We start from the raw sequence: 24,509 nt of genomic DNA on the forward strand, positions 1-24,509 counted from the left end.
CTTTTGGCAACAGAGTGAGCGTATTCCCTATGATACTTCCAGGCCATCGACAGAGTAAGCATATTTAGTTACTCTGAACTGGTCACACAACCTTTTAAAACATCAAATTCAAGTATCCGGTCCAATCACAGCCCAACCCTTCCTGTATTTCACTAGGTCGTTCAGTTTAAAAAGGAAACCTTATTTTAAAAGGCTTTATAGACCATGTTCCATGTACGTGAACTGTTTATTTAGGCAGGAAGCTACTCAACTACTATTTCTGGAAATAATGGGAATGTAGTTGCATAGACAAGAGTATTAATAATGCCATTGTCGTCCTTTTATTCAAAGCTACCAAACCCCTCTCATTAGGTTTTAAAATTCAGTTTAGAACCCTAATTCTATCTCTAAATTTTTATTTTGTTCTCAGGCTAAACATAGGTCAGTAAACAATATCCAGAGTTAACAAATTATCTTTTAGTTCCATTTCATCTTCATAAGAAAAATCAAGTAGCTTTATACTTTTACTCTACATAGGAAACAAAAAGTGATAGCTATTCAAACAGAATGAGTAAGTCACATTCTGTCCTTTCATAGCTGACAGTTCAGCATAGAACCTTTTGCCTGGACTGTATTGGACTGGTTGTCTGTGGTGGTACAGTTTCTGAAAATCTCTTTGGATTATGATTGAGCAACTACTTTTGATTCTTGACACCAGGTAGTAGAGTTGACTGAAGACAATCATCTCCTTCAGCTTGTCCAAGAGCTCTGATGATGGTTTTTCATTCCTGTATCAATTACTTGTTCATGGAAATAAGTTTATTTCTTCTAATGTCCTCTAATCCTTATTTCTTCTTAATTTGTTTTTATTCCTGTAAAACACAGTAGGAATCTCTAATTCTGATCAGAAAGGGAGGAAAAACAGAGCTGGTAAAAAAATTACCAACACTTTCAATGCAATATACATGAAATAAAAAGGTTTGCTCAATGTATGTGGCTGGAACATCCTCTGAGCTGTAACTGGATGGAAAAAGTAGAAGGACTGTAACTGAGAGAAGGGAATTAGAACAAAAGTACTATAATGTATGTTTCTTCTAAACACTGTCACTGAATATGGAAATTCGATTTGAAGGCTTCTAGATTTCAAACTACTTTCGATGTGAACACTGTTTTGGGTTCTGGGAGCTCCTCACCTTGGTCTCCAAAGCAAGTGATAGGCTGAATGGTCGGACTGAGGCACTGGGCCCAGTGCAGCTGTGGCAGCGAGGAGCGCAGCTCTTGCTGGGCTCTGCCTGCACCTGGCTGCACTGCTCATTCCTCTCGAAATATACACATGCAAGTTTAATGTGAAGGGTGCACAGACATTCCAACCTCTGATGTTACTAACTCAGGCTGACTGTTTCTGTGTTCTCAAATCACTGAAGATGCAATTTACAAAACATTGGATGTATGGCTACAGCTTCCTAGTTGTGCTCATTTGCCTCCCTCTCTGCATATGTCTGCTACAATAAGCTATCACTCAGGCATGCACTGCCAAATTCTCCAAACACCCTGTGTATTGCTACCCACAGACCTCTACCTGCTTTGTGCACCTGAATTACAGAATACCTGTGCTTCACTGACGCCAGCTGCTTTTTCTGAAGCACATACATAGCCACACAGGCAATAAGATTTGCACCTGAAGTTTTTGATCTGCTGCTTGTTCATAAATCAGCTACTCTAGCGTTCAAACAAAACTAAATGACCTAGGTAACAACCTTCTGTTCAGCATAATCCAAGTCACTGGCCCATTTTAGTAAGCTTTATTACAGTTCCCTTTTGCCTTCCGTAAAATATGAAGACAAAATGATTTTTTTTTCTCCATAATTTGAAGTAAATTATCATCCAAGTGTCTTGGAAGACCCATTAACAAGGGAAAATCCTGACTCCAGGCATAAAGTAATAGAAACCTCCACTGCAACATTAATACTAAGAGAATAAAAGCCCCTCCTTCTAGACAATTCCATAGCTACACTGACTTTCTTTATTATTTTTTCACATATTTGTTAAGCATATAGCTATTGTGGGATGCAGTATTCCTTTTGCATGCTTTTCAAGTGAAGAAAAGCATGCAAAAGGAACAGAAAACTCTGCTGGCGACTGACTAACCTTTTTTATTCTAATATTTCCTTACTCTATTAGATTAAACTGAGTAGTTAATGACTGAGTAATTCTGAAATGCATATCTGAAATGCATATGCAGAGTGTTGTTTGGATCATATTACAGAAAATAATACAGTCTAACCAGAGCTGGGTTTTTTTTGTTTGTTTGTTTTGGTAGGAATACATTCACTTTCAGTTTTAGCTTTTTTTATAGCTGAAAACATACTTCCACTGACCCTTGCATATGAAGAGTATAACTTACTCTTTCACAGTAGAGAATTTAAAAGCACATTTCTCTAACAGCACCCTGGGTAGCTCTAAACAAGGTCACATTAAAATTGCATTGCTCCTATTTGAAATGTAACTATGCAGTTTCTTCTTTTCTGTGGTTAAACGTAAGCTCAAACATTACGGGTCAAAACTGACTGGCAACTCCTGTGCCAACTAATATAGGTTTAATGTTTTCCCTTCCTACATAATTTAGGATAGACAAAGAATTTCACAAAACTTCTTTCAGCATTATTTATCTGTATTGCAATACTGCTCAGAGGCTTCATCTGCAATTCTCCATGCAGTGACTGAAGTATGAGATCATCCTTCCACTTAAATATGATACAATACCTATTATCTGCTAGAACTTCTACGCAAACACGACAAACTGTTTACAGCAGTAAGATAGTATTTTAAGTACATGACCTTAATTTGTCAGTTATCCCAACTTTTATACATGTAAAAAGAACAGATCAGGTACGAAAAACGAGTGAAATACACTAAATGTTATTTTCACAACAGTCATTCAGAGTATAAGAATATGTTGTCATATTTATTCCAGAAAAATGACCAAATCATGACACTGCAATTGGGGCATCAGCTGTTAACCAGGGCACACAACTGGTGATGGTATTACCTGATAGAAATTGCAACTTTAGTAATCACCATTTTACCTGGTCATAATATTTCTGATGCTGTAACACTGCTGCCCCAGAAAGTCTTTCTCACTTGGACCACTGTAGGTATGCTGAAGAAAGAGTCTAGTTGAAAGTGTTGCTGATTTGCATTGCTCAGCTAAACACCCACTTTTCAATCATCTAGGCTAGATAAACAGCCCTGAAATGTACCAGATGAGATAAGTATAATAACCTAAAATCTTGGGACACCACTTATAACTTGCCAATACATACATATCAGTTGGAAATCAATGCTGGACCATATACAGAGGTCCACCACCTGTTACAGTTTCCATGCTTGTGGCAACATGTTTTCAGCTACAGTGTGAGGTCTTTGCCCTTCTGTGCTTTGTAGTCTTTTGTTTATATGCTCTTAGTGACAACCAGCGTGGTTGTATTTTGCTTTTCTGGACTTTACCATTGCATCATTACCTACTCAGAAAAAGGAAAGACTACTGATGAGTAACATTTCACTGCTTTCTCACAATCAATTATGGGTGAAGTAGATTTTTCTCTCCCTGCTTTTCCCTACAGTAGCACTAGAAAAAAAGTTGTGGCTGATGAGGAAAGTGCTTTGTGCTGTGAAAATGAAGACCGTGATTCAGACACTATTCTTCCCCCCTTGTGGAGAAAACTAATAAAAGTTAATAAAAGGATCCTGAAATAATGTATTGGAATGAAAATATTGGAATGCTTTTATACTGCCAAAACACTCAATTCAGATACAACTGCATGTATTCCTATTGATTTCACTATTCCACTTCTAGTGTTCATATTTTGGTTAATGAAAGTCTTCCCTTCAATAGTAAGGCAGGAAATTTCATTGTAGCATTGAGACTGAGGGTAATATCCAAATGATTTTTGTCTGTACACTGAGGAGATGGCTCTGAATGTGATTTTAATAATATGGAACTTCCAGGAATTAAGCCCCCATCTCAAAGATTTCATAGTAGTGCTTTGGAGGAACTGTATGCCTCTAGTTATTTCTAATGAGCTACAGAGCCTTTTCACCTCTAAGTTATTCTGGTTGAATCTAGCCTAAGAATCAAGTCATCTAAGAAAGGGCTGTTTTTTTCATATAATTAACATTCACTGCCCTCTATCTTAGATTAATTCAGCTGGGTTTCCATCCCAGTTCCTTCTACAGACTCACTACTCCACTACACTGTAGTTTACCTACATGTTGGGCCTAATTCAACTCAGATGTGATCTTAGATGGAGCTGCAAATGACAGTTCCTGCAGAAAAAAATGACTTACCATGTATTCAGGTTTCCTTTACTGACATACTCAGATGCCTAGCATTCAGAGTTTCTTGAATAAAAGCCATTGTTCACTGCCAGTCAGACGGTCCAACAGAGAGCGTAAGGTAATCTGTACAGCACAGAGATGATGAGACTCACTGCACTGCAGAGTGTAACTATTTCTGTCTGAGACAGAAATTGGCCTCTGACTGAGGCCAAACTGATCTTCAGGTATTTGTGAAAAATGATCATGCTATTGTCAGTGACCAACAGGGAGAAGACAAATCTCAAATTCCAGATCAAAACTAACTTGGTTAGAAACAACTGCAAAAAAAATCTGATTCAGGATTTCTGAGAACTGCAAACCACTAGCACTTGCCCTGAAACAGACCAGTCTACAGGTTGCAGGATGGAAATGGAATTGGTTGGCAGTTTGTCTGTTTGCTACTGCACCAAGACAGACAAAGCAGAAAACAAGCCTGCAAATCTGCTTTCCTCTTGCTTGCAGCACAGCCAGCGTCTCATCATTATTAGTTTCATTGGGTGCCAGATGTTTATGTCTATATGAGACAGAAGAAGCTCTACAACTTCCATCATGTAATATTTAAAGCCTGATTAGGTATTTCTCATTTAATCACATATATTATTAATTTCAATGAAATAAGTGTTTCTCCCCCTGCCTTTAAACAGCCAGTGCATAAAAGTTGGGTTGCTAAGGCAGAATTATAGCCAAGTATTCCAGTATTCACTGCATTCTTATTACTTAATAATGCCCAAGTATGTGCAGAATTTGTCCATGCTGTGAGCCACAGAGCGCTGCACTTCTGAAAACAACCCTCAGAAAAGGCTGCGCTGCATTGGCTTAAGCGCTTTCCTCAGCATGGTTTATATTCCAGGTAGTTAAACAAGTCTACAGCTAAGGAAAAATGGATGACTTGCTGTACCGTTCCCACAGCACTAACGAGCAAGTAACGAATGGCAAAAGGCTGACCTGAGAAGCCGAATTTACCATTCCGGCTGAGATTTGTGCCCCGTGGGACGGCTGGTGTGCCCCGGGGAGGCGCAGCCTCGGAAAGGCAGCAATACCAAGCAGAAAACAAATCGGGACACACAGCGGGAGGAACGCACAGACGCTCCTCACCCCGCTATCGCGCATCGCGGGGCTGCTTGTCAAATCGCCGTAAGGCTGAGGCCCCGCACGCTCGGGCCCCCCGCCGGCCCCGCACAGCGCCGCCGCCGCCCCGCACGGCAGGTGTCCGCCGGCGCTGGGCCAGGCCTCGGGCCTAACTTCGGGGAGCGGCCGGGCTGCCCCGCGGCTCCCTCGCTCTCGCTCTCCATCTTTCTCCCGCTGGGGCGAGCGGCCGGTGCCGCCTCAGCGAGCGTCGGGCAGGTGCGCTCGGGAGGCGGCCGCAGACTGGCGTCCTTCCCCCGCCCCGCACCTCAGGGCGGCGGCGCGGAGCCCGTCATCTCCTCCACTCGGGGCGGCGGCGCGGGGCTCGTCCTCCTCTTCCTCCCTCCCTTCGCTGCGGGCCGGGCTGTGCCGCGCCGGAGGGCTTGGCTTGCGGCTGCAGCGCGGGGCTCGGCGTGAGTCACCCAGCCCGCGGTGCGGGGAGCCGAGCGCGCAGGCACACGGAGGAGGAGGAGGCGGCGGGGGCGGGCGGCAGGGCGGCGAGCGGGCGGGGGCGACAGGCACCGGCTCCTCGCCCGCCCACTCACACATGCTGCCGAGCCGCAGTCAGCTGGAGCGTCGCTTCCTCCCCAGCCGCCGCCGATGACCTCCTCGCCCGCCGACAACCGCTGAGGACCCCCGGCGTCCCCGCCAGGGCAGGGGATGGTATATCGGTCGCCCGGAGCCCCGTCCAGCCCAGCCCTCCGCACAGCAGCTTCGGCCGCCGCCGCCCGCGGGAGCTGCCGCCCGAGAGGAGCCGCAAAATGAACCCTCAGTGCGCCCGCTGTGGCAAAGTGGTCTATCCCACCGAGAAAGTCAACTGCCTGGATAAGGTACTGGGGCGCGGGCGGGCGGGGACGGCGTCCTCCGGGCGTGCACTCCCTGCGCCCCGCTCCCCTCGGCTCCGGCGGGGCGGGCAGGGCCGGGCAGGGCCGCCGGGGAAGCGGGTTGAGCCGGCAGGTGGCAAATGCAGCGCCTCAGGGGTGCCGCTGCGCCGGCATCCGCGCCGCCACCGCCGGGCGACAGGCGCCGTGTCACCGCGCTGGCGCAGGGCGGGGGTAAGCGGGGGCCGCGGCGGGCCGGAGAGCCCCTGCGGTACCCGAACGGGGAGTAACGGAGCCTGGGAGTGAAGTTGTAGGTGCCTCCCCGAGCTGGGCCGGCTTCGGTTGCCCCTTAAGCCCTAGACACCTCGGCGGGACGGTGGCTGGGGCACCGCGGCGGCGACAGCCCTGTCCCTCAGGGGCGTCCCTGGGTGATGCCGGGTGTCGCCGAGCGCGGTCCCTGCGTAAATAACAGCGCTGAGGCCGTGACAGATGCGCCAAATTACCGTCCTCAGAAAGGCAAGGCGGTAGGAGCCACCGGCGGAAAATACTGTATTATGTGCTAAATTTAATGTCTGTTCAGCGTACCAGAAAGCCAGTCGTCACGTTAGTTAGTGATTTTATTCGCGTAGTATCGTGTTCTAGCAAGCAGTGTTGTTTTCTTCTTTAACGATGCAAAATGTCAAACTCTTGCTTCGGTTATCTTTAAAATAATCCTGGCAAGGTCAGCGTGTGGAGGTCTTGGCATTCACCTTAGCAGAGAATTTACATTTCTGAGAGTGTTTCAGAAGCAGCTTTGGTTTCACGTGAAAGTAATTATTTTGACTTAGTTTACAGAGGTCTATAGTGCATGGCCAAAATATTGATTTGTGGCTGTTTCTGCATTTACTGTACACTAATACAGCTTTCAGAACATCAGTATTGTAAGTAATTCTTTATGTTTCTTTACAGTACTGGCATAAAGCATGTTTCCACTGTGAAGTTTGCAAAATGGCTCTGAACATGAATAACTACAAAGGATATGAAAAGAAACCTTATTGCAATGCGTAAGTATTGTAAATGTCAAGTCTTGCAGAAATGCACATGAAAAGAAAACTTGGCCATGAATATTGTCAAATAGGTATTGTTGTTCTGTGAAAACTTAATCTAGAGATGTAGCAGTGCAGACTAGAGCAGTTTAGTATCTTTTCAGATGGCATTTTCTACTTGAATTGAAGAGATGGAAAATGAAAATATTTGATTTTGATGTGTTTAGGCAGTGTTTTAATATCAGGTCTCGGGATACAGGTCCTTTCCTCCCAGTGACTGTCGGATCTGGTCCTGACTCCTATTACATTTGTTATTGGTCTGCTGGATTACAGTTTCCGTTATGCAGTTCTCTGTCCAGGGTTATGGACCTGATCAGCATTTTGTAGTAAGAAAACAAACAAAGTGCTTCTCGGTTGTGTAATTTACCAGAGACAATATCCTGTTAGAGAGCATGACAGCCTATTTTCAAAACTGTTATGTTGTTCGTATATCTCAGATTACTGAACTAGATATTTACAAAATCACTGCTTCAGGTGCTTCATGCTATTTTGTATTTTGATTCTCTCTTAGATTTTTATAAAGAAAATAGATGAATTTTGGTTGTAGAGCATAATCAGCTTGTATTCCACTTTTAGATTTTGTTGTTGTGTGGATATGAGGACTGCTTTGATATTTGGCTTGCAAATACTGCAGAAGAGCATTTTGATAACATGTAGAAAAAAGTTGCTTATTGTTCTTTGCGCCATGCTTTTCAGATTTGCTAAGTGCATTTCAGTATGTTTTAATCTTTAGAAACAGTTATAATATGCTTTGTTAGAAGGTTATCTCTAAAGAATTTGGAATAAAATTTGATCTTATGTGCTATTCATATTTTGTTATTAATTTCACCTTTACATATGTTTTAAGAGAGAATTTTGAAACTGTAGACATGTTGAAATTTTTTTCAGAAATATTTTCCTATACTCATCTTAAAATATTTGTTTCATGTTGAGGTAGACAGTCTATGGCTGGTCTTCACAGAATAGTTCAACAGCATATGCTCATTTCTTCCAGGCTAAAATTGAAGCCAGCCAGTGCCTGTCTAAAATATGAGTGTGGGTTTTTTTTTTTTTTTATAAAAACTGCTGTGCTGCCAAAACTTGAAACACCTGTTTCAATGTGCATAGTTGTACTTAGATTGCTTTAGGAACATATGGAGTTACACACATACGTTTCTAGCTTTCCTTGAAGTGCCCTGCAGTGTATGGGGGTGACATTAGACCTCTTGTAAGAAAGTGTGGTTGGTTGCCAGTCTTGTGTGTTGTAGAGAAAGCTCTGTAGGAAGGGGGATTCGTGCTTTGACAGGTGGCAAACTACAAGTTGAGACTAACCTAAAGGTTATTGGCGCTAGATGGGACTCTGCTTTTGGTACTTCTGGAGCTGAAGTACAGGCTTACATCAATTACAGCGATTAAAACACTGATAATACTTTGGTGCCTTTTACCTAAATTTTTGTGGTTACATATCAGCGATGATACTTCGGTTGCTTGCTCTTTCTTACGTAATCAGATACTTGTACTTAATAATGCTGTTTGTTTACAAAGTCTCCTCCATGCTATACATTGGTGTTTTCATGCTGTGCATATTTAACTTCTGTTGTAGGAGAGTTTTTTAATCTATGTAGTTAAGCTATATGGTATGTCCTTCTATTTATGGTTGAGGGGGAATAAGGATGATGGATTTTTTATGTACTGTTCAGGTGCTATTCTTCCTAGCGGTTGCTTTAATGAGCTTTGTAATAGTGATCCTTGAAAAATGATGCCTATATTTGACATGCCCCTCAAACCTGATGTATAAAACAGGAGGAAAAAGTGTATAACCATGAAAGAGTGGGTTTCTTCTATTAAAGAAGAGAGAAAATTTGATATGTATTATCAATGATGTGTCTTTTGTTCTTAAATTTTGGTAAAGTGTTTTTTTTTTAAATAGAGATATTTTAAATAATGTAAAAAAAATTAAGTGCTTTATGGATCCACGAAGGGAAGACCAAGGTGTGTTTTGTGGTTTCAACAAACTTTAATATACTTCAAAGGAAGGTTATTTATGCAAAACTGTGTTTTGAAAATACAGTTGGTTTAAATGATCATATTTTGACAGTACTCTTGCATCTCAAAGGTTACTTATTTGCAAAGCAGACACTATTATAGTATTTCAAATTATAATGTGTCTTAGCTGGTGTTTACTAGTAAAAGACAAATCCATTTTGATGTTAAATACTTCTTGATCATAAAACCTGCAAAGAAAAGAATGCAAATTTACTTATATGAACACCTAAAAGCACTTGACAAAGAGCAATTACTGTTAGACTGTTTATTGAGGCCATCCATCAATGAGAGTGTAATTTGCAGATAAGAGTGAAGAAGTATGCACTAATTTGAACAGGAGAGCAATACCATGAAGTTGTTTAATAGGTTTGGAAGCTAAAGGTAGCTTTTTGTAAGGGCAAGTCAAAAAACACATGACTTCAATAATTTCTGTATCTATTTGTTAGCTCACAGGTTAGATAATGCACTTGAGTATATTTTGACCTTTGAACTTAACATATTCCACTCTTTTTTCAGGTGCTGAAATTAATAGTTTTTTTCTGCATTACTGGCAAAGATCAGAAGTTACTTTTAACTGTAGAACATGATTGTGCTTCTGTTAATATAAGAAAAATGTATTGACTTTTCAATGTTGAAACTATACTTTTGGTGTAAGAGAGTAAAGTCAGATGGATTAACAGGAATTAACGAACCAAGAAGGAATATATTGTGAAATATTCCAATTCAGTGTCCATTGGAAAAGAGCAAAAGTATTTGTAAATGTAGGATTCTACTTTTTTTAAAGGCAAACTTTTTGTTGAGCATCTTGTCACGTTTCCAGCTAAATGGTTGTGTATGTTCCTTGTGATAAGGATACACTGATAGCAAAAGTCATGACTGGGCTACTGGCGTAGTAGAATTGGTGAAGAAGCTGAGTTGCGTAGTATTGCACTTCTGATCCTGCTCTTGTAAGTTGTAGATTTCTGAAAGATTTTGTAACTAAGTTATAAGGGCAAAACTTTATGTGTGCTTGTTTATAGTATGGCTTGGAGAAGAACAATGTTTGTATTGCAGAATTTCCGTGAAGTTCCTTGATCTGTCTCCTTTAAACATATTAGTTCTGTTGTAGATAAAACATTATACAATCTATCTTTTTTATTATTTCCATAATTCGCAAGCTGTTTGAATTAGCATAGTATCTCTCTGCTTATTTGCGTGGTACCTGGAATATCATGCTTTTATCTCAGCTGGGACCTCCAAGTAGTACAGTACTCTCGTGGTTTATGGTATTGTGTTTCTTGCTTTACTTGCATTTACATTTGATCTGAAAGGCCTCACAGCATATTTGAAGCTCGTAGGTGCTTAGCATGTGGATGCTGCTATGTTTACCTTACACCTTTAGTCTTGCCTTTTATTTCCCATGTGACTTTAAATATACCATATTGCCAGAGAGCTGCCTGATTTATTAAATAATGTTGATAAGACTAAGGGCTCAGACTTGTAATCAGGTTTTGCAGTTCAGCTGGGTGCTATGCATTGCCTGACGCAGGTGAATGAGCCATGCTTTGTTTCTCCTAATGTGCATATAGGTGGTAAAAGAAGGGTTCAGACAATTAAAATGGTTTGGGCAATCCAATGATTTGTTTAATCAAGGTGGCTTTAATGCAGATCTGAAGCCCTATCCCACTTCAATATTTGCAGATAGAGTATTAGATATTTGTTTAATAGAGATGGAAATAATAAGAAGAAAAGTTGTTATTATCATTATTTGCAAACTCAGAGCTGATTCTTCTCAGCTGCAAATAACCAAGACGATGCAAGGAAATGAATGGCATTTTGGCAACTAACCATCTGTGTACTAGTTCTCAAGCTTGCTAAATGATTGAATCATGTAGGATGATTATATGGTAACTTATTCTTACGAATATTCATATAAATACTTTTCTGACAGATTCACTAGACCAAAACACAAGACTACTTTTTATGCAAAATGTAGAAGCTGTAATGTGTATTTTTGGAATGTTCTCTCTGCGATAGCTATACCTGCTGATGCAAACAGGCTTCCTGCATGTGTGAACATGTCCAACAGAGATGCATTTTTTAATTTCTTCAAAAGCTAATAGCTTAAGCTTCTGCAGACCTGATATACCCTCTCGCCAAAGGCAAAAAACCTCACTAATGGAAGAAATCCTGAAATACTTAGTATCTAAAATTGTGCTAATCGCCTGCACAGAGGGTAGCTTCATTCAAGTTTTTATTTATGACAGTCACCATATGGAATGATTACATAACTTTGAAATTTAAATCTACTGTCATCAGTCTTAGCATGGATTACTGACTTGAAGAAAAGCTCGTAACTTTTTTTTCCTAGATAATTTCTTTTTAACTCATGCCAATAGGAAATAGATACAGAAATATATTTTAAGTATTGTAATGTTGTTAGAAGAATTATACTACAGTTTCAATTTTCAACTGCAGTCAAACTTTACATTTTAAAATACTATAGGGGAGGGATGAAAAATGTCAAAATTGTTTTATACCAGCTTGGAAGTGGTAAGAGCATGGTACAAGTTTCTGAACCGTAAGATGGGCTGGAAAGTGGAGGCAGTCACTGGTAATCAGAGGATGAATATGGCCATTAAATGGAATCCATTGTCCTGAAAGGTGAACTTGTGTATAGAAGTTCGATATTAGTTGTGAAACATGAGTGAGTTTTCTTTCTGCCAGTCAGAAAACTTGTAGAGGGTGACTGGAAGTGTGATCACATTATTCTTACTAAAAATAGCTAGCATTATCTCATTTTTCAGTATTGATTTCAGCAGGTGATTATTTCTTAATTTAAATATGGCAGGAAAACAGAAAATGGGTAGGTAAGGAGCAGGAAGAATATTCCTGAAATGTGATAGAGCCACTTTTAAGAGTCGCAGTAAAGAGAGTGCACAGAGTAAACTTTTTTATTCCTTTTTTTTTTTTTTTTCCTAATTCTCCATCATCAGCTGTTACTGAATAACATGTGATTTGTGTAAATGGGTAAAACTGAGTTTGAGTTGAGGAGGAAGATTGTTTTCTGCCATAGTTAACCTTACAGCTATTTTTTTTTTCTTTTTTTTTTCTCCTGGTTTAGAGCTGTTTCTGATTATTAGATTTGTTCAAAAGTAAGCTATTATATAGGCCAGCCCCAAATGGTAATTCTTACATAAAGAAATAACCCAGAAACTCCCATGCAAACCTTCCTAGAAGGCAAGGACTTGCACTTAATCACTTTATTTACTTTGTGTATTGAAGACTTTCTTCTTAAGATGTAGTATAAAATGAGTAATGCAAATAACAGAACCACTAGAAAAACAGCTGGTAAGGGTGTCAAATCAGAACCAAACATGCCTATGTAATTTAAGTCCATTATTTCTTGTTCAGCATCCCATAAGTATGGACTTGAATATTTGAAAACAGCTATCATATCTCAGCCATTTTTTTCGTTAAATGAAACAGCTGTTTCCTTGTAGATTGTATTTTTTGGTAATTCTTGTTTCTCTACCTTCAATTGTCTCCAAATGGTCCATATATATGTTTTCTTTGAATTGCAGTGCCCAGTGGCACATATACCAGAGCAGGTAAAATAGCAAGTGTACCTATGCAACTCATATATAATTTTTCTCCTAAGTCCCAATACAGTCTGCCATTTTTTTTGTTGCAAAACCCAAACTATTGTTAAGTTATATTGATATGGTTGTGGGCAGAATTGCAACCTCAGCAGTTGTTATTTTCCATTATCTGAGCAGTTAACTGTTCTTGGCTAAGCAGAGAATCATCCACTTGGTTCTCATTGAGCTAAATCTCCATTTTTTCCCCAGGCTGTTTCTCCAATTTGTCAAGTTCATTTTATATTCTAATTTTGTTCTCTAATGTGCTTACAGCCCCTCCTATCAACCTATCAACCCTCCCACCAGAGAGCCTGTAAACACATTGCAAATTTAATAAGTGTAATCTTAATTTCATCAGCTGGGTCTCTAGCTGAAGGCCTGGAAAGGTGCTGGGTGCAGGATGTACCTCTGCGGTCTGATGCAGCTTTGCCTTCTGTAGTGAGCGGTGAGAAATGAATGAGGTACTTTTATCTTCTCTACTTATTCATGGAGCGCTAGATCAAGCACTAAGCTCTGTGTAAGAAAGAAAACAAAATTGTGAAAGAGTGTAATTATTACAGATATTTATGCAATCTCTGTTTAAATATGAGGGACAGCTACAAGTACTCTTGCAGAGGGAACATACATTCCTGCTGCTTGGTGCTGTGATAACTTCCTTGATTAGTTGAATATTGAGTCCAAATTAGTGTTGGTAGTATCCAGTAATGAAAAGGAAAGTAGGAAAAGAAACTGAGCCTGTTTGCTAGAACAATTGAAGGACTTTCTTCGGCAAAATATATTTGAGTCTCTGAAAAGTGTTTGATGCATATCTTTAAACTCTTTGAATGAGGCACATGAGACAGTTTTGTCAGAGTTGCTGAATACTGTGTGTGAGGTGGATGGTGGTTAGTTGCAAAGGAATTACTACAGAATAATCGTCACTAACACTCAGATCTTGGGAAGGGTTGGGCTGTGTTTTGATTGCTGTGGCTGTTTCTGAGTAGCGGGATGCAAAAACATTTCTCAGGTTCCATTTCGACATGTTCAGTTGACTGTGTCCTCATTTCATATTTGATCAAGACCTGCAGATGACACCATACATGCACATGCTGGTGGGGGTGCAGAGAGAGGACACGGTGTGGTCTAACAGGTTCCTTGGTTTGCATTGTTGTGGGCTGTGAGGAGCACCATGGAGTGCTGGAGCTCAGTGGCAGCCAGCCTGCTTCCCTGGTGGGGCAGGTGGAGCAGAACACTGCCCCAAGGGAGAGGAGTCATACCTTTTTTTGTCTTAGACCAGGTGAATCCCCGGTCTGCACTGAGCCAGTACTGGCTCACTGACTATACTCACCTGATGTGAGTATAGGGTCTGTGTTTGAAATTCATGTTTTACTATGCTGCCTGTTGGTGTAATTGCTCCAAAGGGACAATTACAATTTAGTGTTACTTAGGATGTTGCTGGGCAAATAAATAGGAAATGTGCAAATGAATATTATATATTTTATTTTTATTTTTATGCAAGACTGCAATAAACATGGCATTCAGGGCTATTTGCAAGAAGTGCTTATAGAAATCACTGCTGTGTGAAGTCTTGATTTGTTGCCAGTTTATATCTTGGCTCAAGTAAATATGTGGTTTTAATTTATATCGTCATTGGTTATCATAGACTGCAGATAATTTTTCCAAAGAAGAACATGTGCTTCTCCTCAGCACCTGTAGTCATAGAATACATTGAACATATATTCTTAGGGAACTGTAGTTACTGAGACACAGTTTCAGTACGTGGGATTTTCTTTGCTGGCTAGTATCTTAGCCACTGTTGATGCTCAACATACTCTTGATTTTTCTTAACAGCTGGTACTTCCTGTACTCATTTCTAAAGAGTGATGAAGTTTCTTTCATTATATTTACTAAAATATTTAGGCAATAGAACAAGAACAATAGATGAATTTTTTTATTTCAAATAATTGAATTGCTTGCATTGCATAGTTTGAGTTTTGGAAGCGGTAATGACCACTTGTAGCAAGCCTTTGTAATCTTGATGGTATCTTTCATTAATAGCTTTGTGATTTAACTGTTTGGGGTTTAAAATGTTCTAAACCATGTAATTTCCTATCATATTTGCTGAAGAACTTAGAAAAGAAAAGTATTTTCACTTGGCTGAATTTTAAGTTCTGTGTAGCTCTGCTAATGTTGTTGATGGTTGCAACTAAACCTGCTCTCCTAATGTACTCCATATACTTTATAAAGCTTGAAGAAAAATAGATGTATGCTCCAATCTTTCATGTCACTTTGAATTTTTGGTTGGTGATGTCAATAGAGAATAATGACATCATGCCAGTCAGCTCAGTGTCAAAAAGCTTTTTTTACTTTTTACATATCATGTTGGTGGGAGCTTACTGTCATTATCCAGACAATGTGCAATCTTGGCTGAGCGGTGAGTTAATGTTGTTTTCATGATTTTGAACATTGTGGAGTGCTTACAGAAACCTTGCTAAATTTAGAGATTGTAGAAGTTACACTGAGGGCAGAGTTTGACTGTGTGATGTTGAGGTTCTTTGAAAAGGAGACAGTAGGCAGGGCTTGCAGGGGGAAAGTTTGCTGTAAAAGGAGGTGGGTGAAGTACTTGTGGCTGAAGTACTTGTTGAATAACTGTTTTGCCTGAATATAAACACCGGCCAGTTCATGCTGCCCCTAGCTGTGTCATCTCACACAGCAACTTTTTGAAAAACCCCAAAACTGCAGTTAATTCTCCTTATTGATCTGAAAATCAGTTTCTTCTGATGTTGGAATTGATGTTGCATCGAAGTTGGCCAACCTATTTTCCTTTGCCTTCTATTTGTGTTGTCTATGTAACTTTTATTTGTATCTGGAGGAAAAGTCTGGATGATGAGCAGTGCAGAATTTTGTCTCTCCTATCTCCTCCTCCACCTGTCTCTCCTGGCGCCCTCCTGCTGTGCTCAGTTGTGGTGGAACTGTGTGATGTTGGCTGATCCCATAACGTCTTAATATAAGGAGGGCACAAGTGATCAGTGTCACACTTGAGATAAGACTACAGCAGCTTAGTTTTAGAAATGAAAAGCTAATTGTAATTTGGCCAGTAATCATTTAAGCATATGTTGCAAAGGCTTTTCTGGGAAATGCATAGTTACCCTTGAAAGAGGATTTGTTAAAATTTAGGACTATATAGAAATAGTGTAAGTTTCCTCCTTGCTTCACACACACTATATATATATATATATATATTTTTCCCCTTAGGACACCAAATGTTTGGAGGTAGTCCTTCATGTTCTGCTTCTCTAAATGACAGCATTTTTCACTCAGGTCTATTGATGTAATGCCAGTTTAACAAATTTAAAAATAAATTTGTGCTGAATTTTAATTTATTTATACCTCAGATATTTTTTTGAACTTGGCAAACTAAATGATAATAGCTGGTTTTGTTTTGTTCCAGTTTTACTCTGGGAGAATTTAACACTTGTAATGCAATTCCTTAGAACATTAGAAAATCGTAAATAGAAATACTTAGGGAAAGATTTTTAAAAAATGCTGACTTTAAACATACTTAAAATGCAAGTGGCTAAGCTTGTGGAGGGGAAAAGTGGTAAGATGAAATACATTGTCTAAATAAAAAAAACATGGATTATTTCTGCCGAACGGTGTGGCGTGGCAAACATTCTATGTAGTAGGGTGTTCACATGTTGAATAGCATTGGTTGTGTACATCTGTGAATGCAAGAGGGAAGAAATTTCTGACCGGATTTGCCCCTTGTCCTATCATTGTTTGCCACCAAGAAGAGCCTGGCTCCATCCTCATGGCACTCACCCTTTATATATTTATAAACATTAATGGGGTCCCCCCTTAGTCTCCTCTTCTCCAAACTAAAGAGACCCAGCTCCCTCAGCCTTTCTTCATATTTCTTCATATTCTTCTTTATTTGCTAGGTAGTAGAGAAGTGATATTCATGAGGGTGAATAAAGAGAAGGAATGTCTACTTGAAGAATTTTATTCAAAAAATAACTGGTGAATGGCTCATCGTGTAGCTGGGTTTCATATAAATTTTGCTTTAACAGACGAAGGTCTGAGAGTTTTATTTTGAAATAGTTGATAGGAATGTATTAGGCTATCAGAAAACAGAGATGAAGTTTGTTACAACAGTTAGTAGTATAACTTACTGAAACACTATGGTGTTAGCACAAAATTGTTAGGAGGAATGGGGAAAGGGAAAACCAGGTTGGAGGAAAAAATATCAAAACATATATTTAGAAGAACAATATCCCCTGAAATATGTGAAAGAAATTGACACCTCTAGTAAACAAGACTTTTAAGGGAAACAACAGTGATGATGTGTCTATTTACACAAGGGAAAAAAATGGAGTATGCATGCATGCAGACAAAGCAAGGATAGATGGAAAAGAGAAATAATTGATTTATAAAAATGTTTGAGCTCTTCAATTTACCAATAGCAAATGAAATTTCTGAAAAGGTTGCACTTCTGAGTCTTTGATTAGGAAAGGGGTACAGTCGTGGTGAGTGATCAGCTGGGATGTGTCATGAGCTTTTGGCTCATTTTGATCTGAAGATCAAAAATGAGATAAAACACAGTCATTCTTGGAGAACTCACTATTTAAGCTGAGGTGTGGTTTGTATTATAGTTGTGTCATAAATGTTGGAAATCCATATTAACAAGAGTGCAACAAGCTGGAAGAATAAAAAGAGCAAGTAGCTGAGCTTTGGTTGAGTTAATGGTCAGTTTGCTCCAGCTCATGTTTCTCCACGCAGCCAGGTTATTCATTTAGTAATTCCTCCTTGTGCTGAAGACCTCTTTCAGGATGACTCTTGTCTTTATGGAGGAAAGATTAAAAAAAGTAACGTTCAATTCCTTGTGCTGATTAAATGCTTAACTTTCATGACCGTGCTGCTGCTGTTTCAAGGCTCATTTGGGTCAGCAGCAGGAGTATCTCTTACTGCCCAAAAGGCAATGTCAGATTATGTCTCCTGTGCAGAATAATACTGTATGTGGAATATATCAACAAAAGGAAAATTTAAGCTTGTCAAACTGGATATAGATGCAAAGGAGACTGCAATGTACTTTTAGAAGGTAAAGGAAATGGGGTAAAAGTGGTTATTTTTCTCTAATTACTTATTTCACCCAGATGAAAATGGCAGCTCCCCTTTTTCATAGTTTACTCCATTCTGTCACGTTTGCTGTACCGGAGATGTAGACTTAGCTCAGGGAGCAACCAGGCTCTTTTGTTGCCTTCTGCCATGTTTTTTTGTGCATTGGCAAAGCCACCTGGCTGTTCAGTGTCAGCTGTGCTCGCCTCAGCTGTGACAGTAACTGAGCACCTGATGTGCTGTGACCGCTGCCTATGGTGTGGAAGGCGGGTGTGTCTCCCTTGTATTTTCCACCTGCACTGGTTGCATACATCTTGTGTGTCATGTGTAAATGTTTCAGGGTCTCTTTTTGATCTGTAACTTCAAAAAGACTGCTACAATAAGGCAGTACTTCGCAACTCAGGTAGCATATGAATATGTGCGGTTAATAGTAACTATACATTTTCTACTGGAGAAATCAGAACTGAACATTCAGGAACAGACTTATAATGGATCTTTGAAGTTGATAGTATAGCAGATTAACAGTCCATAGTAATGATTAATACTACTTAATTTTATACCTGTTCTAGTTTGTTTTCAGTGGAACAATTTCATAGAATAGAAACAGAATTGTTTCGGTTGGAAGAGACACTGAAGATCATAGAGTCCAACCATAACCTAACTCTAGCACTAAACCATGTCCCTGAAAACCTCACCTAAATGCCTTTTAAACACCCAAATCTAAATTATTTTGAATTGGATTTATTACATTCTGCAGTCTGTGTTTCCTGTATAACTGCTCTGGAAGGTTTTGGCTGAAGGTCTAAAACTGACAGGGTATCTGTTGAGGTTTTTGTTCTTGCAATGAAGTTACAGGATAAAACTTTGGAATTTGATGTCTTCTGTAATCACATGTATTGGCACTTTGTTGTTTTTCACAGTGAAAGGACCTGTTATGGTTTTGTACATTTTTTTTTGTGACATAACTGCTTAGTAACTGTGAGCAAATTAAAGTCAAGATAAAAATAATTCCTCTATTTTTCCGCACAGCTGTATGCATGCCTACTTTAACCCAAATGATTTTTTTTTTTTAATTCTAGGCTTGAAAAAATGCATCTATAAGCACTAAATATAGATATATATGTAAATGGTCTTGTTCTACCATCCTTATTTTAGTGAAAAAGTATACTGAGCCATAAAATATATAATTATTTGAAAAATGTGTATTCTGGAAAGAACTATGTTGGTCATTATAGTACGTAGATTGCTCGCAATTTTTATTTTGGGCAGTTATGTTCAGGTAGACAATGTAATAGTAAATTATTGTCTTACAGATTTTTTTCTGTCGCAGTGTAATTTGTGAGAATGCTTATGTTAATTTCAAAAAGTTCTCTTTCAAAAGCAAAATAAGGGAAAAGAAGTAATCTGGCACTTTCCTTAAATAAAGAGCACTGTAAGCCTTCATGGCATCATTTTCATATCTGCTATAAATCAACTATACTAAAAAGTAATCTGTTCTGGTAATAGTAAGTTAAGGAGTAGATGGACAAGAGCTGGGAAAGCATCAGCATTCAGAGCTCTACAAGTAGTCAAGCAACTACCAGTTTCCCAAAAGAAGTGATGGGATTATTTTTGAATAGAGGAGGCTTAATTACACCTTTAGTATGTGGAAGATGCTAGATATGAAACCAGTGGGTAACGTTAGGAATAGACATCTGAGCTGGAAAGATTTTCCGTATGCCACAGGCATACTAAGGCTATACTAAGTAGACCTTCATAAACAATTCTGTTGATGCACAGAAATTCCTCTCAGCTGTGTTAGTCTTGCAATATAGATGGGTGAAAATCAGAGAATGCTGTTCCTGTAAAAAATCAGACCTTAAGACAGGAATGCATTGAATACGTGAAAGGAGAAGATCCTGCAGAGTCAGAATGTCGTTTGTATCAGCATTTTGAAAGTGAAACTCTCGAAGAGCACTATTGTCAGTTGTTTCATTTGTTTGTGGAATGCCTATTATTGGCATAGTTGAATACTTTTCATCCAGGAGATGTCAGTTATATGCAGCTGATGGGCCAATATATTATAAAACAGTACATGTCTCTGATGAGGGGCTGGAATTCTTCATGTCCTGGAATACCGTTTTGAGGACTGACAGGTAAAAGTGAGGATAGTTGGCTGAAAAAGCCTTGTCATAAGTGTAGAGTATTAAAGGTTGATCAACAGGACTAAATACTGGAAGACACCTTGTGAGCTGTAGTATGGTGGCAGTTTTCTTCAGACACTGCTTTGAAGAGAATCTTTTAAAAGTTTAAGGTGCTTTTTTAGATATAGTTGCAAATAGTAGTCTCAGAACTGTTGCTTGTATCTCCTAAGCTTCTCCCATCACAGAGGGACAGTAGTGTAGATAGCGTCTCTGAAAAGCAATTGAAAAAAATAATTGAAGTAGGCCACTACCTATTCCATGTTCTGTTTTCTCAGTGGAAGGAATTAAGAAATACAGCCTTTTGTACTTCCTTGACTGTTAAATTTGTCACCTTTTCCCCAGCAGGGAATCATGAGAGACGTGCCCAGTAGAATATCCTGTTATGGTTTGATTTCATTCTTGCTGTAAGCAGAAAAGCTTTTATTTGCCTTACAAGAAGATGAACATATTAGGATAGTGGAGAATGTGATGAACTTATGTTTTGACTGACATAAAATATTAACACTTGTGACCATTTCTGTAAGAAATGCAATATGTAAAGCAGTGGGGAAATAAGTACTTAATGCACGGCACCACTAGCACAGACCAGTGGTATACTAAAGTACAGCCTGGCTGGAAGAGGAGTGGGGAGGCACAGAAATATGACATTCCAGGAAGGCTGGGGTATGGACCAAGCTGTCACCGCAGGAGAATTCAGAATGGAAAGGGTGCTGCTCTTATGATATGTTCATTAAATGTATGAAACAGGCAGAAGAACGTAAAAATTATGAGTGAATAAAGCTGGCAAGTTTCCCCTTCTGCTTCATCCACACAGGTTGTTAAATGATTCTCCTTGCCCTGGTAGTGGAGAGCCTGCCAGGAGTGCATTAAGCATCGTGATTAATGTCTGTCACATGTTTATGCTTTCATCTTCTCCCCAGCAGGTGCTGTGCATGTGCAATGTGGGTGTTTTTTGTAGGTTTAAAGAAAACAAGACTGTGAAGATGCTTGTATGTGTAAAAAGGCAATGTCAAAGAAATTGAATGTGTGGTTGGGGCAGAAGGGGCTTGTGGTGGTCCTGAGTTCCTGGAAACCAGGCTGAACAAGGAACAAACTGCCTCCAGGAAGGTTCTGTCTCCGTTGCAAATTATTTCTGCTCACTTGTGAGCCAGAAGTAGTAAAATAACAGTCTTTCTCGCTTAAATTTGGGTTGCCTTTTAAAATATTTACTCGCTTTCAGGATAAGGTCAGGTAACTTGAACTTTGAAACTCTGTAAGAAGGCAGCACTGACAGTGGCAGAAAGTTTTCATGTGCTTATGACCTCTTTTCCTTAGAGGGTATTCTGGTCTACTCTATATGTGCTGGAGTTTCCTCACCTTGCCTGATAAGCCCGCTGAATGTCTGAGCACAGGAGTAATGGAGACATGCATGCCAAGTGCAGCCAGTTCTAAGAAAGGTGCTTCTAGTTAAGTGTATTTACAACTGGAAAAGAGACTGTTTTATATTGTCAGTGCAGAAAAAAAAAACCCCACTGTATTACAGTATTATTCTTTCACACTGTATATGTGAGTGTGATTTTTTTCCTTAACATTTTTAATAATTAATAATACATTATTTGAAGTAGTATCAATTTTTGTATAGTTCAAATACCATTAAGTGGAAGAATGAAAGGCATATGATGAATAATGACACTCATTTGAAGAAATTTCTAGTTATTTCATCTGAAAAATGTACTGGGATTGTTAGATTTTTGCATGGTTCATTGCATGGTGGAAATGCCTACAACTGATGTACACAGATTTACCTTTACTATGTATCTAAACTGTTTCAGTAACGACAACAGTAAACAGACCTTTTTCCTTTAATACGAAAACATTCAACTTTCTTTGGCTATTAAAAGTGAGGTTGTATTTGAGTATTGTTACCTTGGAATTTTAATCTCATTTACACAAGTTCTTGGTTACAGTTGCTTAGTAACATGCTGCGGAAACAGATTTGTTGATTTATGATAAAGTATCTACAATATCCTTATAATTAAAGATGTTGTAAGGAAAGCAAGTACACAATGTGGGTGTGTATTGCACTTGAATGTTTCTAATAATCTCCATATTCACAGAATATCTTACAGTGAGTGTCTTTGTATGGGTTGATGTTTTATGTAACTCACCTGACATCTGACCCACATTGTTGTATGTATTTGGTGGTAGTTTTGGATAATGCTGATTTGTAATTTGTAGTTTAGTTTGAAATCCTGAGGTTTAGCAATTTACTTCCATGAGACTGCAATTGCAACGTGGCAGTTATTTCATAAGAGTTGCACGGATATCAGGAATATATCAAGAACGAACTGTAAGAGAGAGAGAGGCTCATGGTTCACTTTTACATGGTGTTACACTTTCATTCCCAGAATGAGAAGTGTATTAGAGATTAAGCATTGTGAGACTTGTAAAACTGATTTTTTTGACAACTAAAGGAGGTATCTAGAGAAGTGTTGACTGCTGCGTGTGTTCGGTTACTTGCAATTACTGTATTTTAAGGTTTCTTGAAATCTTCTTTCATTTCTTTGCAAAAAGGGCTCAAGATTTCTGTTTACCTCTTCTGCAATATACTGCAGAAGAATTCAGAAATGAAGAAATTTCTAACACTTGCATGTTTACTGTGTAGAATGTCTATGAAAGCAAAAATTAAGCAAGAACCTCTGGGACAGATGCAGTGCTTTAAACACAGACCCAACCCCAAGAAAAAATGCAAACAAATTTATAAATAAAACAAAAGTAAATATCCTGTATGATGAGGCCTGAACTTAGTCTGATGTTCTATATGTATTTTAGAGCATAAAAAGCTTATGTTCTTCAACTCAGAACACTGAAATAACTCTTAAGATAGATACCTGTATGTTTTGTTCAGGGCCAAACACCTTGGTGTTATGTAATTAAATAAGAATAGTTTTACCTCTCTGCCTAGTATATTTACCTCAATTTCCTTGTCAAATTAAGTTATTCAGGTTCCTATCAAGCCCAAAAATTTACAAAAACCATTACAAATTGGTACGTCTAATTTCTTCTTCAGATTTTAAATTTTTTTTCTATATGTAATGCAAGAATTCAGAGGAAATAATTATTTTAAAAGTGCCATTCATGTGGCTCTGTTCAGTTGAAGGTTTTCCTTCCTGCTTTCAAATGCTTATAAGCTATTATGGTTGTTCCACTATTGTCGTATCCCTTGACTGGAAAACTGTGGGTGGCATTAATCTCACCTACCTTTGACATATCCCATGCTGATGTATGTGAGCTGAAATCATTGCTCTAGTCCCATTTTTGTAGTCTGTGGAGAAATAAATGCTTTAAGATTTCAATCTTTCTGACTCATTTTATGATAGGTGAAACAGACTCATATTCATCATTAGGTATGCTAACTTAATCATCACAGACTGACTCAGATACAGAGGTTTACTTTTCATGAAGTGGATCTTCTCCTGTGTGAGAGACAGTTGATGATGGCTGTCCCTGAACAGCTGTCAGAACTAAGTATCTTTGTTTTCTGGAGCTCCTACCAACTCATGTTCCCAGTCCTTCAGGGTATCATAGGCATTTGAGCAAGTTGGTGGGAGAGGAAAGAGTCCAGTTTTTCCATTCCATCTTTAAGCCTGTTTTTGAGCTCTGCCTGTCATATCACTGCATGCTCACCCCTAGGAGACTGTGTCACTGCACCACGGCCTTCTTCAGATTCTTGTATTATTCAAACCTGCATCATTAATTTAAAAACAAATAAAAAACAACAACAAAAATCTAACATTTTGTAAATAAAAATATTTATATCCCAGTTTAAAAAGAAAAATACTTGTTCTTCTGTGTTTAGTGATCTCTTGTTCTGCATCTCCAGGGTGCACCTGGAGAACTGTGTCCAGTTTTGGTCCCCACAATTCAAGAAAGACATGGACAGACTGGAGAAGGCCCAAAGGAGGGCCACAAAGATGATCAAAGGACAGGAGAAACTGCCCTATGAGGAAAGACTGAAGGCCTTAGGTCTTTTCTCCCTGGAGAAGAGAAGGCTCAAGAAGGACCTCATCAAAGTATTCTAGTACTTAAAGAGCATCTACAAAGAGGAAGGAGGCTCCTCTTCACAAGGAGCCACATAGAGAAGACAAGGGGCAGTGGCTATGAGTTGTATTGGGAGAACTTTTTATCTTAGGTTTTTTACAGTGAGAACAACGTCCCCAG

General features: G+C 39.2%; 1 protein-coding gene and 1 long non-coding RNA gene across 3 annotated transcripts in view; one reads left to right on the plus strand and one right to left on the minus strand.

The window, feature by feature from the left end:
- Positions 1-207: 207 nt before the first annotated feature.
- LOC110365550 (uncharacterized) lies at positions 208-5,268 on the minus strand. Its single transcript, XR_002425117.2, has 2 exons — positions 4,327-5,268; positions 208-851 (listed from the first exon to the last, which is right to left on the minus strand). It is a non-coding gene; the product is annotated as an uncharacterized LOC110365550 (long non-coding RNA).
- Positions 5,269-5,861: 593 nt separating this feature from the next.
- NEBL (nebulette) overlaps positions 5,862-24,509 on the plus strand; it is a 253,116-nt gene continuing 234,468 nt past the window's right edge. For both annotated transcript variants that reach the window (XM_065050836.1, XM_065050837.1), the window contains exons 1-2: positions 5,862-6,311; positions 7,251-7,345. In XM_065050836.1, the coding sequence (XP_064906908.1) occupies positions 6,243-6,311; positions 7,251-7,345 (164 nt within the window). In that variant the 5' untranslated portion in view covers positions 5,862-6,242. The remainder of the gene's footprint in view (positions 6,312-7,250; positions 7,346-24,509) is intronic.

Source organism: Columba livia, chromosome 2 (genome assembly GCF_036013475.1).
Source record: "Columba livia isolate bColLiv1 breed racing homer chromosome 2, bColLiv1.pat.W.v2, whole genome shotgun sequence".
NCBI classification, from domain to species: domain Eukaryota; kingdom Metazoa; phylum Chordata; class Aves; order Columbiformes; family Columbidae; genus Columba; species Columba livia.